This window comes from Macaca thibetana, chromosome 12, assembly GCF_024542745.1.
Source record: "Macaca thibetana thibetana isolate TM-01 chromosome 12, ASM2454274v1, whole genome shotgun sequence".
NCBI lineage: Eukaryota > Metazoa > Chordata > Mammalia > Primates > Cercopithecidae > Macaca > Macaca thibetana.
The window spans coordinates 64419003-64435930 of NC_065589.1; the positions used below are offsets into that span (position 1 = coordinate 64419003).

General features: G+C 42.2%; 2 protein-coding genes and 1 pseudogene across 4 annotated transcripts in view; 1 reads left to right on the plus strand and 2 right to left on the minus strand.

Annotated features, from left to right (window-relative positions):
* PJVK (pejvakin) lies at positions 1 to 9746 on the minus strand. The gene is made up of 6 exons (XM_050750589.1): positions 7304 to 9746; positions 6392 to 6587; positions 4770 to 4911; positions 2743 to 2860; positions 910 to 1008; positions 1 to 399 (listed from the first exon to the last, which is right to left on the minus strand). The coding sequence occupies exons 1-6, from the start codon at positions 7512 to 7514 to the stop codon at positions 107 to 109; spliced, it is 1059 nt and encodes a 352-aa protein (XP_050606546.1). The 5' UTR covers positions 7515 to 9746; the 3' UTR covers positions 1 to 106.
* On the minus strand, positions 5278 to 6318 carry LOC126933117 (nuclear migration protein nudC-like; annotated as a pseudogene). The gene is made up of 2 exons (XR_007718422.1): positions 6286 to 6318; positions 5278 to 6224 (listed from the first exon to the last, which is right to left on the minus strand). The product of XR_007718422.1 is annotated as a nuclear migration protein nudC-like (transcript).
* Positions 9618 to 16928, plus strand: part of PRKRA (protein activator of interferon induced protein kinase EIF2AK2) — a 20944-nt gene continuing 13633 nt past the window's right edge. The window contains exons 1-3 of one of the 2 annotated variants that reach the window (XM_050750590.1): positions 9618 to 9955; positions 10511 to 10680; positions 14671 to 14752. In XM_050750590.1, coding sequence (XP_050606547.1) covers positions 9891 to 9955; positions 10511 to 10680; positions 14671 to 14752 — 317 coding nt within the window. In that variant the 5' untranslated portion in view covers positions 9618 to 9890. Of the gene's footprint in view, positions 9956 to 10510; positions 10681 to 14670; positions 14753 to 14781; positions 16540 to 16928 lie in introns of those variants that run through there. The other variant, XM_050750591.1, reaches the window with a different exon arrangement.

Here is a 16928-nt window from a genome sequence, read left to right on the forward strand (position 1 = left end):
TTTTTCTCATTTTAATTTAACTCATCAAACCAAACCTAGATAATTTAGGGAAGGTTTGTGGCACAACTGCACCTACAACACCAACATGGTATATTCATTTTTCATTTTATTTCATCCTCTTGTGCCAAATATCAAAACAAGGAACTGCATGAAGTCTCACATACTTCTGACCATCAACAGAACACTGAAAGCACCCATAAACTGTCTCCCTTTTGAAGTTCCCCATTCCACAGAGTATGCACGGCCCTTTGGGAATGTTGTGATTAAGTAAGTTAACTCGAATATGGGTCCCTTCTTTGAGTGAAATATCAGTCATGTTGAGAGGTTTGTCATAGTAGTCAGAAAAAAGATCATCCAAGTAAAGCTGTGAACGAGAAATTACATCCATCACTCTTCTATCTAAAAAGACAAAAACAGAACAGAAATGTGTTAGAAGTGAAAATGAAAAATACATAATGCAAATAGCATTAATAAATATGTGAATCCACTAGTCATGAAATAATTTGGCTTTTCTTTTTTTTTTTTTTCTGGCTCTATCACCCAAGCTAGAGGGCAGTGGCGCAATCTCCACTTACTACAACCTCCGCCTCTCGGGCTCAAGTGATCCTCCTACCTCAGCCTCTCAAGTAGCGGGGACTACAGATGCACACCACCACAACCAACTAATTTTTTTTCTTTTATATGCTTTGTACAGATGGGGTTTTGTCACATTGCCCAAGCTGGTTTCAAACTTCTGAGCACTAGCAATCTGCCTGCCCTGGCCTCCCAAAGTGCTGGGATTATAGGTATGAGCCACTGTACCAGCCAGGCTTTTAAATTCAAATTTTTCCTTAACAGATGGGATTACTGAATAGAAAACCTCATGCATTAAGCCAGGAAAGAAAAAAAAGACATTCACAACGGACATACTTCTTTCAAATAGGATATTTCTCAACCTGTACAGCAGTGCAAATGTTGCCGTTTCTTCCCTTTCAAATCCTCCTTTTGACACTGAAGTGACACAAAGGTCTACAAAAAAAATTGTTAGAAGATGTAATAACTTGAATAATTCATGTTTTATTGTTTGATGGGGTGATGAATTCTGGTACAAACCATTCATTGTATTTTTTAAAAAGTTAACTTTTACATACTTTTGGAAAAGGTAACATTCACATGGTACAAAATTCATACAAAAAGGAGATACAGCGACAAATAAGTCTCTGGTCCACCCTGTATCCAGCCACAGTCTTCTACCTCAGGGGCTCATACTCCAGAAATACTCCATATATTTTACAAGCATAAAGAAAGATGTATGTATACATGTATGTGTATAAAATTATTTATGCCCAAATAGTTACATATTATACTCAGCTCTTTAAAAATATCCATTAAAAGTATTATATTCTTATTGGCTTCATAGTATTCTCTTGTAAGGATGCACCATTATTTAGTCTCCTTAAAGTTGTTTCCAATCTCTTGTTATTGAGGACTGAATATACTTGCACTCATATCATTTCATATATGTGTAAATATATCTGTAGGATAAATTCCTAGAAGTGGAAGTCCAAATTATACGTATATTTTAAATTCTTGTGGATATATCAGTCCATTTACATTCCTCCCAACCATCAATAAAACTGTAAAAACTTAAAATTTACTTAATAAGACCTAGTATTTGGAAGCGTAATAGGGTGATTATAGTCAAAACAATGTAATTGTACAGTTTTTTCTCCATCTTAGACTGAGAATTTGTACATTTTTAAATAACTAAAAGAATTTGTACATTTTTAAATAACTAAATAACTAAAAGAGTATAATTGAATTGTTTGTAACACAAAGGATAAATGCTTGAGGGGATGGATACCCCATTTTCCATGATGTGATTATTATTGCACTGTATACCTGTATCAAAATACCTCATGTACTCCATATATAAATAAATATATATCTATCTACTATATAGCCACAAAAATTAAAAATATTTTTTAAAAAAACAATTTACTTAACATGTAGTTTTGTTTTGTTTCTGGACTCCCTATTCCCTCCTCCTACAAAATTGCAGAAATGAACAAAAACAGGTCTAAAAACATTTGTAAATTACCATGGCTAGGGGACTCCCTTTCCTGATCCTTTGGGCTACACCTGGGCTTGTTCCAGTTGGCCAACAGACCTTAAAGACCTGTGAAATGTAGAGACCTAAAGTGAGCTGCACTTAGGTATTATACAAGGTGACAATTTTGGAGGAAGTATTTTTACCTTTTAAAGTTATTTTTTAGGAAGAGTGCAAGGGGAAGCTTGTTATGATAAGTAAAACTGAAGTAAGAAAAGCTGTCTTTAGATGCCCTGGTTTGGGAATCCTAACACTTCAGGCATCCTACTATCTACCTACTCCTCTGTTTGCCACCACCAAAAACTACCTATAAGAAAGTCATTTATTATCTCCCCATGTAAGCTAAGGAATACTTTGTCAGTAGATGGCATTTTAGCTCTTATTTATAATTTTAAATTGGGTAGTGGAAAGTTTACAACCTTCACCAAGAAGCAGAAAAGTGGAATGGGGAAGCAGGGAAGGGAAGACCTTTCTCAGCTATTTTGCCCAAGCATAAGATTGACAGTGCTGACAGCATCTTCTATAATTGTTAGACACAAGAAAAGAGAGAGAGAGAGAGAGAGAGAGAGAGAGAGAGAGAGAGAGAGCCCATGCCCTGTTGGATGCTCCTTAAAAATATAGTCATTTGTATTTCATGCAGACCCTTAACTCACCAAAGGCACCATCCAGGTATATGAAGAGTTCAAAAACACTGAAAGCTATGGTTGTATGTGCTGGGAAAACAATAGCTTTGTCCCTTCCCTTGGGATTCTGTTCATCCATAAAGTGAAACTATATTGAATAAATATATAACATTATTAAGTATTATAACACGTAAGGATAGCTTTCTGGAGAAACAAAACATCTCATAAAATCCTACCAAACAAAACAAAAAATTCCCAAGTAAAGAATTATTCTGCTTGAATTAAACCATTTTTTATAGCAGAGATCCAATTGGTCCAACAGAAACTCCTAGTCTATATTAGGAAATACTTCTGCACTTTTCACTTACTTTGGTATTACAGCCCATGATTAGTGCTACCACAACCATAATGCTCTGGAGTAGAAGCCTTTTTTTTCAACAGGAAATCTTAGAAAGCAGTGCTAGAGTTTAAGTTTTCAGCCTAGCCTGTCTACCATTCCAAAGCCCTCCAGAGTTTTAATCCAATCAAGTCATTATTAGGTGTCACTGAATGACAAACAATATCATAATTGAGCTGAAAATTAAACACAGATAATTTTCTAATTCTTTTTATTGTTTCAGAGACAGGCTCGCTCTCTGTCACCCAGTCTGGAGGGAAGTGGCACAATCATAGCTTACTGTAACCTTGAACTCCTGGCTGCTCCTGCATCGTAAGGTGTCCCCGCTAAGTCCTGAGCTCGAACCTGCAAACTGCTGGTTGGACACGGAGCCCATGGTCATCAGCTGAGCCCTTGGCCCTAGGTCCCTAGTTGGGTGGTTGCTGGCCCCAGAGAAGTCTGAAGGCAAAGGGGTGGTTTGGAGAAGAGGCTGCTACATCTTCCCCAGCACAATAGCGGTGGGAGGGCCCACGGCTCTTCAAAGGCTCCCAAATTCTAAAAGACAATGACCCAAACCCCCACAGGCAGCCCCCTGCCTCAGGACTATAGGCGTGTGCCACCACACCCAGCTAATTCTTTTATTTTTTGTAGAGACAAGGTCTCATTATTTTGCTCAGGTTGGTCTTGAACTCCTGGCCCCAGGCTGTCTTTCTATCTCAGTCTTCCTAAGCACTGGGATTACAGGCATGATCCACTGCACCTTGCAGCTAATATTTTTTAAAGGATTTAACTAACCTTGAATAAAGCATGTATGGCCATTGATAATATTAACTTTGAAAAACTATTTGAATATAAAAATATAAATTCAGCTTTTAAAAATTCAAAGTGTAAAAACTCTATCACTTAAAAAACAACTCAGCTTAAGCACTCAATTTTTATTCCTAAAACAGCACTTAAATAGTAATATGAGGGACTCCATTATGCATGTAATTTCACAAGGATTACTGTTTTTGCATTATGTTACTTTTTTTTTTTTTTTTTTTTGGTTGGGGTTTTTGTCTTGTTTTGTTTTGTTTGAGACGGAGTCTCACTCTGCCACCCAGGTTAGAGTGCAGTGGCACAATCTCGGCTCACTGCAACCTCCACCTCCTAGGTTTAAGCGATTCTTGTGCCTCAGCTTCCTGAGTGGCTGGGATTACAGGGGTGCACCACCACACCTGGCTAATTTTTGTATTTTCAGTAGAGATGGGGTTTCTCTATGTTACCCAACTTGATCTCCAACTCCTGACTGCAAGTGATCCGCCCACCTCGGCCTTCCAAAATGCTAGGGTTACAGGCGTGAGCCACTGTGCCTAGCCAAAAACTATACCACTTAAAATCAGTTCAACTCACTCAATTTTTATTCTTAAAACAACACTTAAATAGTAATTTGAGGGACTCCAGTATGCATGTAATTTCATAAGGATTACTGTTTTTGCATTATATTACACATGTTTAGAACCCCAACATTTCTTTTTTTCATACTCTAGAATAGACATTGCTGTGCAAAATCCCATACAACTGCAGCTCTTTCATCAGAACATTTGACAAAATACACAAGTCTGACGAGAAATTCAATACTTAAAAAAATTCCCATGGCAACACTTTAGTTAGTAAGAGAAGCCCAACGAGTGTGGTTTACCTGCATTGCTTCCCCTCGAATTCCAGCATGCACAGACAGTGAGCACTGTCGTGTGGTTCGGATGCTCTCCATGACCACACACAATACTGCCTTTCTGCTGCTCCTTGACTGACGTATCAAGCTGTGGTCAAAGTTAATTTTTCTAAAATAAAGAAGATACATTCACAAGACTCTGTAACATCTAATTACACATAATCAAGTACATTTTTTGCTGTCATGTGTTATTCATTCATAGTTCACCTAATAGTAAATCAAGGCAATCCTAATAGTCAGAAAATACACCCAAAAGAAATGTAATAATTTGTCTCTCCTATCTGTTTTCTTAAAACATGCTTATACACAATGTTTCACTCCATCTGTTGAAAGTCTTTTGAGGGGGGACTCTATTTGTTGCAGACAGATTCCTCTATTATTTAAATCTAATAATTTAGCAAATGTGTGTAGAGCCAAAGTAATTTTGTGGAACAATTAAGTTTTGTTTAAGCCAAGTGACTTTTTTTTTTTTAAACTGGGCAAATTGTTTTAACGTGTAACAGTAGACCAACTAGGGAGGACAAGACCCCAAGCTCCAGCCTTTCCCCTGATGCCCTGGGACCTGTGTGCCTGGGCCAGTCCCATGCCTGCCCCAAGCCCTGAGGCCCACAAGTCCCAGAGAAGAGTGGGAAAGAAAGCTGGGTGGTTGCAGCTCAGCTCCAAGAGTTCAGGGAGGAAAAAACAGGGGCTAGTTGAATTTAGCCTTGGAAAAATACATCTCTGGATGCTGATCAATGAACTTCTTCAGAATCTCCTGTTTCTTCTGTTGGTCTGAGGTTTGCAGCCCCATGGACTTCTGTCTCTGGTCATACATCATCCTTTCCACCATGCTGCGAGTCTCACTGTCCAGGTCTGACAGCTTGGAATTCTCAGGGTTAATATTCTTGGTATTGATCTCAAGGTCACTGGACACCAAGCGGCTCCACCACTCCGTCTTATTGATCTTCTCCAGATGCAGAGTCACCACCTTGCCATCCTCAATGAGCCACGAGCTCTCCTCCACCTTCACTTCATTGTAGAGCTCCCTATAGATGATCGCTGGCTGCCCCTTGAGCCCCATCTGGAGGTGCCACCGCAGCATGTCTACCACCACGTCCTTCCCTTTCAGCCGGAAGTTCACACGGAAAGGGACTGCCAGGTCCAGCTCCGACAGGGTCTGGGTCCAGTGGTAATTGGGCAGGTCTGCCCCGTTGCCTAGGTTGGGCTTCAGTTTTCCTTTCTCCTTCTCTCTTCCTCCTCCTCATCTTCCTCAGTCTCCTGCTTTCCTGGGGAGTCAAGGCTGCCGTTCTTGAGCTGGGCCTCATGATTCTCTGCATCCTTTTTCTGGTCAATCTCTAGCTGCAGCCTCTCTGTGTCTTCGTCAGTTAGCTCCTTGATCTGGGGCCCTGAGGTCTCTGATTTAAACCAAGTGATTTTTGATATCTATCCTAATTCAAAGTTTGGATATACCACTAATGTATTTCAAACATACCTAGCAAATTACACTAGTAAAATACAACCTCAATGTTTTAAGCATTCTTTGTAATGAAGTTTATATAGCTAAAGTATTTAATGAAAACACTGAAATATATTAGGATTATTATACTGACCGTGTAGTAATTTCTTTGAGTAGTGTTGATACTTCCACTTCATGTTTGGTTACTATACCAAACGAAGCTTTCACCGCAATGGAATCTGATCCAGCAACATTAATCCCAACGTCATTTACAATATGGTTACCTCGCCTTCCATAGAGTGAAACATCGGATTCATCTTCATAATTCAGTAATTGATAAGATGAAATACCTTTACAAGAAGAAACGTAGTCTTTTTAAAACGTCTTTAATTTATCTTATGTATATTATATACAGTAACACGTTAATTTACAATTGAAGACTCAATTACCCAAATGTTAGAGAAAGGCAACATTACTCACCAAGATTTAAAGTAGTAATTCAATTAATCTTACAACTAAAAGAAACACATAGCCAGAATTCTTAAAAGGAACTCAAATTTTCTATTCAGCCAACAGAACTTCTTAAGCATCAAGATCCACTGGGCAATTCAAAGAAAAAATAAGCGTTTATAAGCAGTAACTCATTAAAATATCAGCTTATTAAATAACCTACCCTTCAAATACATTTCAGTTTACCAATTGTAATAATTGCATTGTAAAAAATAAATACAAATTACTTTCATCTCATTTGACCATATAAGATAGGTAAGCCCAAATAATACCCCATTTTATAGATGAAGAAATATGTCATAGTCTAAGTTGATCTGATTAAAACAATTTATAAAATAATTGATAGATTTGAAAATTATTTGACCAATAAGAGATTTGATATTATACAAACTTTCGGCATTGTTAATCTTAATAACATTATTATACTACCATCATAATAAAAGTTGCTTTAATCATTGAAAATGTGTATTACTAATGTAAGTAGCATATATGACCTATGTTTAGGTTACCAATAATACAGACGAATGAGTTGGCACTCCCAAACATTTAAACTTACCAGCTGAAATTTCTCTGTCTCCTAGGAGAATATCTTTCAGTGTAAAAGGTGTTGAAGTAAATTTATACCTAGGAAACAGAAAGCATCGCTTCTTTTTTACCACCAGACTTAGAGGTTGATATTTGTCAGCTTCACTGAGGCTTGGAACAGGAACTAATCTCCCTCCATCTCCAACTTGCTTGACAAAGCTCTTGGTAGCAGCAGCAAACATATTAAAATCAAAATGTCATCAACTGCAACCCCCAGATAAATCCATTTTTAAAGACGAAAATCAGGCACAAAATTAAGCATTGCTTGTTTTTAAATATAATTATACATCTTAAAAATACAAAGCATGGTTTCACCAAGTAGTTTACCACTGTATAATTCACTGCCTCCGCTCATGTGCTCAGGTAATGAATTATAGATCAACGATGTAAAACGATATGCTAAGAGCATGTTTAATTTGGAATGGCAGGCTATAGCACTAAAATATACACAGAAAACTAATAACGTAAAAATATGACCAATGTCTATGATAAGGATCACAGTAGATAGCGATTTGCCACTGGCAATGGGCCAATTTTAAGGGAAGTATATAGCGCTGTGGGAAGCAATGCAATTTAGGCACTAACAATAGTCCCGGATACAATCTACAGTGGACCTAGTCCAAAGGGAATTCCTTCACAAGTCCACACTGGAATTTTGGCAACACGAAAGTGCTGTTTTGAATCCTCACGGCATACAGTTCATTGATAGAGCATTTCATTCATTTTCCATCTTACATGTTTACAAAACTGTGTTTAATATTAAATATGAATTCACAGATATAAACAATTACATGCAGATCTTTATAAAAAAATAAAGCCACATTACATGTAAGTAACTATATAAACTATTACCTAGTGGTTTCTTACTCTGAAGTTGGACACATAGACTCTATCCCTTTGAAATGGAGTCCTGCTGCATCTTTTTGTTTCATTATTATCCCAGCTACTGGGATAGTAATAAGAGCTATCTATATAAAGTTCTGGCCTGTTTTTAAGTGATTTTGTGGCTAAAAATGAACTTTATCTGAGTGCTGAAATGTTTTGGCATAGGTGTTATGCGGAGTTCATATATTTTGAAATAGTGACTATGTATCCCTTCCAATAAGATATCCATTAAAACAGTGATGGATAGTAATCTATATACATACATATATAGATGGAGAAGAAGAGAGAATAGGCTCTAATTAAAGCATCAAATGATATAATTTGATTAGATTCGGAACATCTTTCACTTGCTTTCAAGCATCCAGGGCTCACATGCTAACAAAATAACAAACCACTTTTTTTTTTTTTTTGAGATGGAGTCTGACTCTGTCGCCCAGGCTGGAGCGAAGTGGCGCTATCTCGGCTCACTGCAACATCCGCCTCCCGGGTTCAAGCGATTCTCCTGCCTCAGCCTCCCGAGTAGCTGGAATTACAGGCGCATGCCATCACGCCCGGCTAATTTTTGTATTTTTAGTAGAGACAGGGTTTCACCATGTTGTCCAGGCTGGTCTCGAACTCCTGAGCTCAGGCGATCCGCCTGCCTCGGCCTCCCGAAGTGCTGGGAATACAGGCGTGAGCCACCGCGCCCGGCCATAAATCACTTTTAATAATATCCTTTCGTACGAAGAGCATCGTGCAAAGCAATCTTCCATAACACCGCGTAAGCACAGGACGGCATTTCAGCTAGTGCCTAGCAAGCCCCTGGAGAAGCGACACGACATCCAATGGCCCACCAAAGGTGCTGCATCCCAGGCAAACGCCATTACAACCGACTACACAGGTCCCCAGAAAGGCCTTCGTTTACTCCTAACGTTTTGCTGGGATGCACTGACCCAGCATTCCGTCTCGCGACGAAAGCCCAGAAGACAAAGGAGCCCGCCTGGCGGGAAAGGAGGGGGTGTTTGGACGTCCCCGCGTGTTCCTAAACACCGGGCTCGGGGACCCGAAGAGCCCACCGCAGCCCCCTGGAGCGTACATATCCGGGGTCTCAAGCTTCAGAACCAGGCCCGGGAGACTCCCTGGAATTCTGCCTTCCGAATTTTCAAATCTTTTTCTTAAAGTGACACAGCCCCCAATCCGTCCTCCCCTCAAAGGGTTAACTTCAGGCCTCAACGACCCTAGACCCACGCCGGACAATCCCTCTAATCTCTCTCTCCGGGAAAGAAACGGCCTCCTCCTAAGGACAAAGAACTACGGCCTGAGGGCCAGTTACTGCAGGCTGGTCAGGGCCGGCAGAGGCGGGCGCTGAGAACCCCGGGAGCCCAATGCCTGTGCCCAGGCGGGAGCGGGGCGGAGACGGGCGGGAAGGAGGCGGACCCTGGAGGGGACAGAGGCGGGGCTGGGCCGGGACCGAGGCCCGCTGAGGGGCAGCGAGGGGGCGTAGCCGGAGCTACGGCACCAAGGCTCCGCCCCCGCCCTTCCCGCCCCCTCGCTAGAGGAACGCAAGCAGGAGGAGGGGGAGTCGGAGGCGGCGGCGGCGGCGCTGGAGCTCCTCCTGGGGACCAGCGACCCGGGGAGCTAGCACGTCGCTCCGCACCGCTCTTCCTCCACCCGCTGAACCGTCCCTTCTCGCCATGTCCCAGAGCAGGCACCGCGCCGAGGCCCCGCCGCTGGAGCGCGAGGACAGTGGGACCTTCAGGTCAGCGTGCGGGCAGTCGGGGCCCCAGGGCCGGGAGCGTTGGGCGGCGAGACCGGGGCGCGGGGAGCCGGCCCTCCAGAGGCATTCTGGGTAAAGCCCTGCCTGGCGCCCACGCCTCCGCGGCTGTGGGCGTTCGGCCCCGCCCTCTCGGTTGCGAGGGTTGGGGTCTGCGGCCGGGCCCCGCCCCTCTCGTGGCCCCAGGCGGCGTGCGGGGCGATGGAGGTGGCGCGCGGTCGCCGCGCCGGGGAAGAGATCGTCAGGTTTGTCCTGAGAGGCTGCGGCGCTGCTACTAGCCCTGTTCTGTTGAGACTGTCTCCTACCCGCATTCAAGTTCTCTCTCTAAAGACCTCGCTCACCCCGCCTGCCCCTTCGGGGTGACTGCCGCAGCGGGGCCGGAAGACAGGTGAGCCCCAGCCTCTCCAGCTCTGGCCCTGGCCTCCGGGGAACTCCGCGCCTCCCTCGTCACCGTCGGTGGCGGTCAAAACTGGCCTCTGTACGCTTCTGCTTCAGTCTCCAATTTGGCATGCAAAGCACACCTTTTTCTGGTTTTTGCAGTTTGGGGAAGATGATAACAGCTAAGCCAGGGAAAACACCGATTCAGGTATTACACGAATACGGCATGAAGACCAAGAACATCCCAGTTTATGAATGTGAAAGATCTGATGTGCAAATACATGTGCCCACATTCACCTTCAGAGTAACCGTTGGTGACATAACCTGCACAGGTCTGTATACACAGTTAACCTGGATGACCGAGTGGGTTGGCAGTCAATACTTGGTGTTGCTTTTCATTTCGGAAAAGTGCTCTTTTTGCCAGACAGCTGTGAGGAACAGGTTCTGAAACTGAGACCTCTCATCTCAGATCGTTAGGGCTTTTCAGCTTCATCTGATTCTCTTCCTAATTTTCTCTTCCCCAGATACCAAAGAAGCTCAGAAACTAAAAAGTTACCCAGCCATCCTGCACGACTCTTTTCATACCCCATGATCCTCCTAGGGTTCTTCTAAGAATTAAAGGGAAGCAGGAAAGGTTCTTGGAGCAATCATAGCTGGGTCCCTAGGTACTGTGAAGTTTCATAGATTATAGCAGATACCAGCAGGCATGACCCCAGAATTTTCTGCGCATCTCTCCTCTCTTTATGGACTCATTTGGCCCTTTAGGTCCATTGTACCACTTTTGATTCTGTATCCAAACAAAATGAGGAAGGGGAGAAGGTCCTCATACATTATATTGCATAATAACTTCTAGTTTTTGAAACGTAACAGATATTTTGTATATTATCCACTTTTTAAACAAGAAGAAACAGGTTCAGAGAGATAAGTAACATGCCTGTAGCAATGAAGTCACATAGCAATGAAATTTTAAAGTTCATGCTTTCTTTTGGTCTGTGAGCTTGAGCAAATGATAACTAAAGTTGCTCATTTGTAAATGTGGACATTATTTTTCTTATGTATCTATTTAATTGCAAACACAAAACATTGGATGCTAAATTTAATTTGGAAGGATGCCAAGAAAAAAATTTAGTAGGAAGGCTCAAGTTCTGCCATCTGGTAAATCTGACGGCAGCATTTGTTTGTGTCCCTGGAAGTTTGGAGTCCTTTATTTTAATTGACACCACTTTAAGAAAAGTTTAAAACTTTTTGTGTGAGGCAGTTAGATTGTAGGTGCTGGCCGGAAGGGTCCCCATGGGAACCATAGAGTCAACACTGCATTACTTACTTTAGCTAGTCTATTTCTAGATAATCAGGAAGAATTCAAGAAAAAGGAGGCTTTTTCCCTCTTGATGTGTTTTAGACCCCAAATTAACAACCTATGGCAACCATTCTGCCTACGCCCTCTTCTCACACTACCATGGCTTCCTGTGCAAGCTTATCTGCCTCCATGGCTTCCGATACTATCTAAAGGCTAATAATTCTGAAATGTCTGTCTACATCCCAAGCCCAGTTACAGAATAGTGTATCAGTCTATGCTTGCTGAGCATCTTTGCTTGGATGACACAGAGGCCCCTCAAGCCTCTCATTGTCCCTAACTGAATCCATCTTTTCCCTCAAACCCATTCTTCCTGCATTCCCTTTCTCTGTAAAGGCTCCACAATCACCTAGTTCAGTAGACATGTGGGTTTTGTCTTCCTAACTACTTCCCCTCTCCCTCCCTCTTGTCCAGTCTGTTATTAAACTCCATCCGTTGGAGTTTAATAATCCACTAAATAGCCACTGAATCTGTCTGCTTCTCTCTCCTGGCCATTGCCACTGCCTAGGCGACCATCATCTCTCACTTGGATTGTAGCTGCATTCTTGTAGCTACATGTTTACCTTCTAGTCTTGTGATGTCCTTTTGTCACGTGACATCCAGTGTTCATTTTTTTTTTTTTTTTTTGAGACGGTCTCATTCTGTCGGGGAGTACAGTGGCATGATCATAGCTCACTGCAGCCTCAATCTCCTGGACTGGAGCAATCCTCCTGCCTCAGCCCCCCGAGTAGCTGGGACTACAGGTGCACACCAGCATGCCCAGCTAATTTTTCTGATTTTTTTTTTTTTTTTTTTTTTTTTTTTTTTTTTTTTTTGAGACGGAGTCTCGCTCTGTCGCCCAGGCTGGAGTGCAGTGGCGCAATCTCGGCTCACTGCAAGCTCCGCCTCCCGGGTTCACGCCATTCTCCTGCCTCAGCCTCCCGAGTAGCTGGGACTACAGGCGCCCGCCCCTGCGCCCGGCTAATTTTTTTTTTCTATTTTTAGTAGAGACGGGGTTTCACCATGGTCTCGATCTCCTGACCTTGTGATCCGCCCACCTCGGCCTCCCAAAGTGCTGGGATTACAGGCGTGAGCCACCACGCCCGGCCATTTTTCTGATTTTTAATAGAGACAAGGTCTCACTGCATTGCCTAGGCTGGTCTTGAACTCTTGGCGTCAAACAATCTTCCCACCTCAGCCTCTTAAAGTGTTGGGATTACAGGCGTGAGCCACCTCACCCACCCTTAACAACCAGTATTCCTTCTAGCATTCATATGTCTTCCTCTTCTCAAAATCCATTCAGTGGTTTCCCTGTAACCCTCTGGATAAACACATGTTTTTTGTTTGTTTGTTTCCGAGACAGAGTTCCACTCTTACACCCAGGCTTGAATGAAGTGGCACAATCTCGGCTCACTGCAACCTCTGCCCCCTGGGTTCAAGCGATTCTCCTGGCTCAGCCTCCTGAATAGCTGGGATCACAGGTGCCTGCCACCACGCCCGGCTAATTTTTGTATTTGTAGTAGAGACGGGGTTTCGCCATGTTGGCCAGGCTAGTCTCGAACTCCTGACCTTAGGCGATCCACCCGCCTCAGCCTCCCAAAGGGCTAGGATTATAGGTGTGAGCCACTGAGCCCAGCACAATACCATGTTTCTTAACATGACTTACAGCCTTGCTTCTTACACTTTAAAAAAGCTCTTACACTGCCGGGCGCGGTGGCTCAAGCCTGTAATCCCAGCACTTTGGGAGGCTGAGACGGGCTGATCACGAGGTCAGGAGATCGAGACCATCCTGGCTAACCTGGTGAAACCCCGTCTCTACTGAAAAATAAAAAAAATAAAAAAATTAAAAAAAAAAAAAAAGCTCTTACACTTTGGCCAAAGCCAACTACTTGGGATTCTTGAGAACACTGTGCTGTATGTTGCCTTTGAGCCTTTGCAGGTGCTCTTTTTCTCTGCCTAGAATGCTCTTCCTACTCCCCCATCTCTCTTCACTTTATTAGCTGTTACTCATCATTTAGGTCTCCATTTAGTTATCTCTTCCTTCATGAAACCTTTCTGAATCCTTACAAAGAGTCGGAGAACCGCTGCTTTTATGTGCTCCCCTACAGCCTGCACTTAGTCTTGTTGTAACATATCCCATTCCATATTTCAGGTGCCTATTAACAGACAAAAATCCCACACCAGGCTGTTGGCTCTTGAGGGCAGGGCCCCTGTATGCTATATCCCTAATACCTCTGTTAGCAGATAAATATGTGGTTTGTGTATCTTCTCACACTTGAGGGCCACACTTAAAACTTATCCCATGAGGGTATGGGAGTTTGAACTTAAAAGGAAAAAGATTGAATTTATCATTTGCCATTGCGATTGCTTACTGAAATTAGACATCAGTCTTATCCCCGGTCCCAACTTAGCTACCCATGCAGAAGATACAGACTGTCCAGAAGATACATAACAAGCTGTCACCTTACTTCGTAAAACACTTTCCTGTTGTACCCAACACATAATCATGACTGCTAAGCCTAGCAGAGCAGTTTGATACATTATAGGACAGGCTATTCGAATAAAATTATGCATATTTTGCTGTCAAACAATTCTGCTGTAAATGGTTCCTTTAAAAGAAACTTCTTGCTGCAGAAGAATTTCCCCTCCAGGAATGAAGGAAGAGTAAAATACTAAGCTGCATTTCTTCAGAGGTGTGACATGGTCTACTTTATTACCCTGTTATGTAATAAACATATATAATGTAGAAATAAGGATTTTTATGCAGGTATGCATAGAATTAAATATATAGAACTTTAAAAGTTATTTTTTGAAATATTTTTCACCTGGTGAGTATTTTATTAGTGTGTAACCACATGTAGTGTATATTTTTATTACCTAGTATGTGTATGTAAAATCTATAGTGACTTTTTGTGTGTTTTGAAAACATCTCTGTAAGCTGCACATTTTTGTAGGGGATAAAGACTTCTTTTTTTAAATCTTAATTCAGGTGAAGGTACAAGTAAGAAGCTGGCGAAACATAGAGCTGCAGAGGCTGCCATAAACATTTTGAAAGCCAATGCAAGTATTTGGTGAGCTAAATTTCTTTGTATTCAGCAGCTCAAAAATATCATGGCTGAGGTAAGATTAAAAATTTCAACATGCTTACAAAAGCAACAAAGTGAACAGTTGTTAGCATCCTACCTCTCTAATTATATTTCCTTATGAAGACTTATCCATGGAAGAAAACTTTATTGAATCAAATCCAGCAGTTAGCTGTTAAATGAAGGCGCTCATGAATTAGGCTTTACTTTTTTTTTTTTTTAACATGGGGTGCAACAGTAGAAAATCAGTGCTTCTTGCAAATATTAATATTAACATTTTGTATTTAGACTTTGATTATTTATACATTGAAGACAACAAAGTGTGAGATGGAGAAAGATCCACTAAAAGTACTCTTTTAGGAATTATAATTTTGAAGAAGCAGGCAGAGGTTTTCTTTTATTATATAATATATACCAAAAGAAGATAATGTTAAGTGGGATATTCTTGACATATCTTTCCAAAGTAAGATTTTTTACTACTCTAGGTGTTTCTGGATAGAATATTGGTCCTGGAGCATCTCACATATTATAGTAGTGTCCACTGGGTGTACTCTGGAGCTTGGCATACTTTCAAATTCTTCTTGTGCATGCACTCACATTAGCCTGAAGTACGATCTGGTGTAATCTGCTTATAGCCGACAGTAGAGACCCAGGGAATTTGGGATGGGTTTTTTGTTCCTAGTCATAGAAAGGCTTTTGGATTAGGGGTGTAGTTAGGTTCTCATGTAGTATTCCTCTCTTTTTGTAAATCATTCTAAACCGTTTGGGTAGTTAAGAACTAACCAGTGACACGGCAACCCTCTAGATAAGCAGCTGCCCAAGATAAGCCTTGCATTTCACAAGATGATGCTTCATTCTCTAGGGTCATGCATTATAATTGATCTATGCCAGGCTGGGCAGGGTGGCTCACGCCTGTAATCCCAGCACTTAGGGAGGCTGAGGTGGGTGGATCACTTGAGGCCAGGAGTTCAAGACCAGCCTGGCCAACATGGCCAAACCCGTCTCTACTAAAAATACAAAAATTAGCCAGGCATGGTGGCAGGTGCCTGTAATCCCAGCTACTTGGATGGCTGAGGCACAAGAATCGCTTGAACCTGGGAGGCAGAGATTGCAGTAAGCCGAGATTGCGCCACTGAACTCTAGCATGTGAAACCCAGTCTCAAAGAAAAGGCCAGGCGTGGTGTCTCACATCTGTAATCCTGGCACTTTGGAAGGCCAAGATGGGCAGATCACTTGAGTCAGGTGTTCGAGACCAGCCTGGCCAACATGGTGAAACTCCATCTCTACTAAAAATACAAAAAATTAACCAAGTGTGGTGGCATGCTCCTGTAATCCCAGCTACTTGGGAGGCTGAGACACAAGAATCCCTTGAACCCAGTAGGCAGAGGTTGCAGTGAGCTGAGATCGCACCATTGCACCCCAGCCTGGGCAACAGAGCAAGACTCTGTCTCCAAACAAACAAAAGACATGCCAAATGACATGGCAGGTATTGGGTTCTCCCCCACTGGTGATGGCCATGCTGTTTCTGTACAGCCTGAAGGTGAACCCAACCAGTAAGTACACTTGTAGAAATGAGGGGTATAGAGTGTCCTTTCTGCACCTGGGCACTTCACTTTGTCAGCAAAAAAAGCTAACAAACTTTACTATATTTGTGCTTCTTGACAGATAAAATGGGAATTACTAAGCTGTAATCAGGCCTAAAGTGGCCTGACTTAATACAGAGACTTTCTCACTTCTCCATCACAATTATTTGGGTAGCTTCGGCATGCAGCATTGTAAGTGAATACTCATATCTCATCAGCCTATGTAAAGCTTGAAGTTCTCGCAGTTGGAGAAAAAGAAAAAAAAAAAACCTTGAGGAAGTGGCAATAACTAAACCTCACTTGTCATGGAAAAATGACTCCAGTTGCCTAGGTGGTAGTAACCTTGAAATGCCGCTTATTCAATTTTAAGCACTGACCTGCCAAGTAACTAGTAATTCCCAACTCCCTAGAAGAGGTTCTCTTTTTCCCTAATCATAATCCCCACATGCTAAAACCAAATTCATCTAAGCCATCTATTTTATGCAGGATACATGTAAATCTTAGAGGATTATCCCAGCACTGAGCAGATGATAGATCAAACAGATCTCTCTTCATAGTTCTCTGGATGAAAAAACAATGTT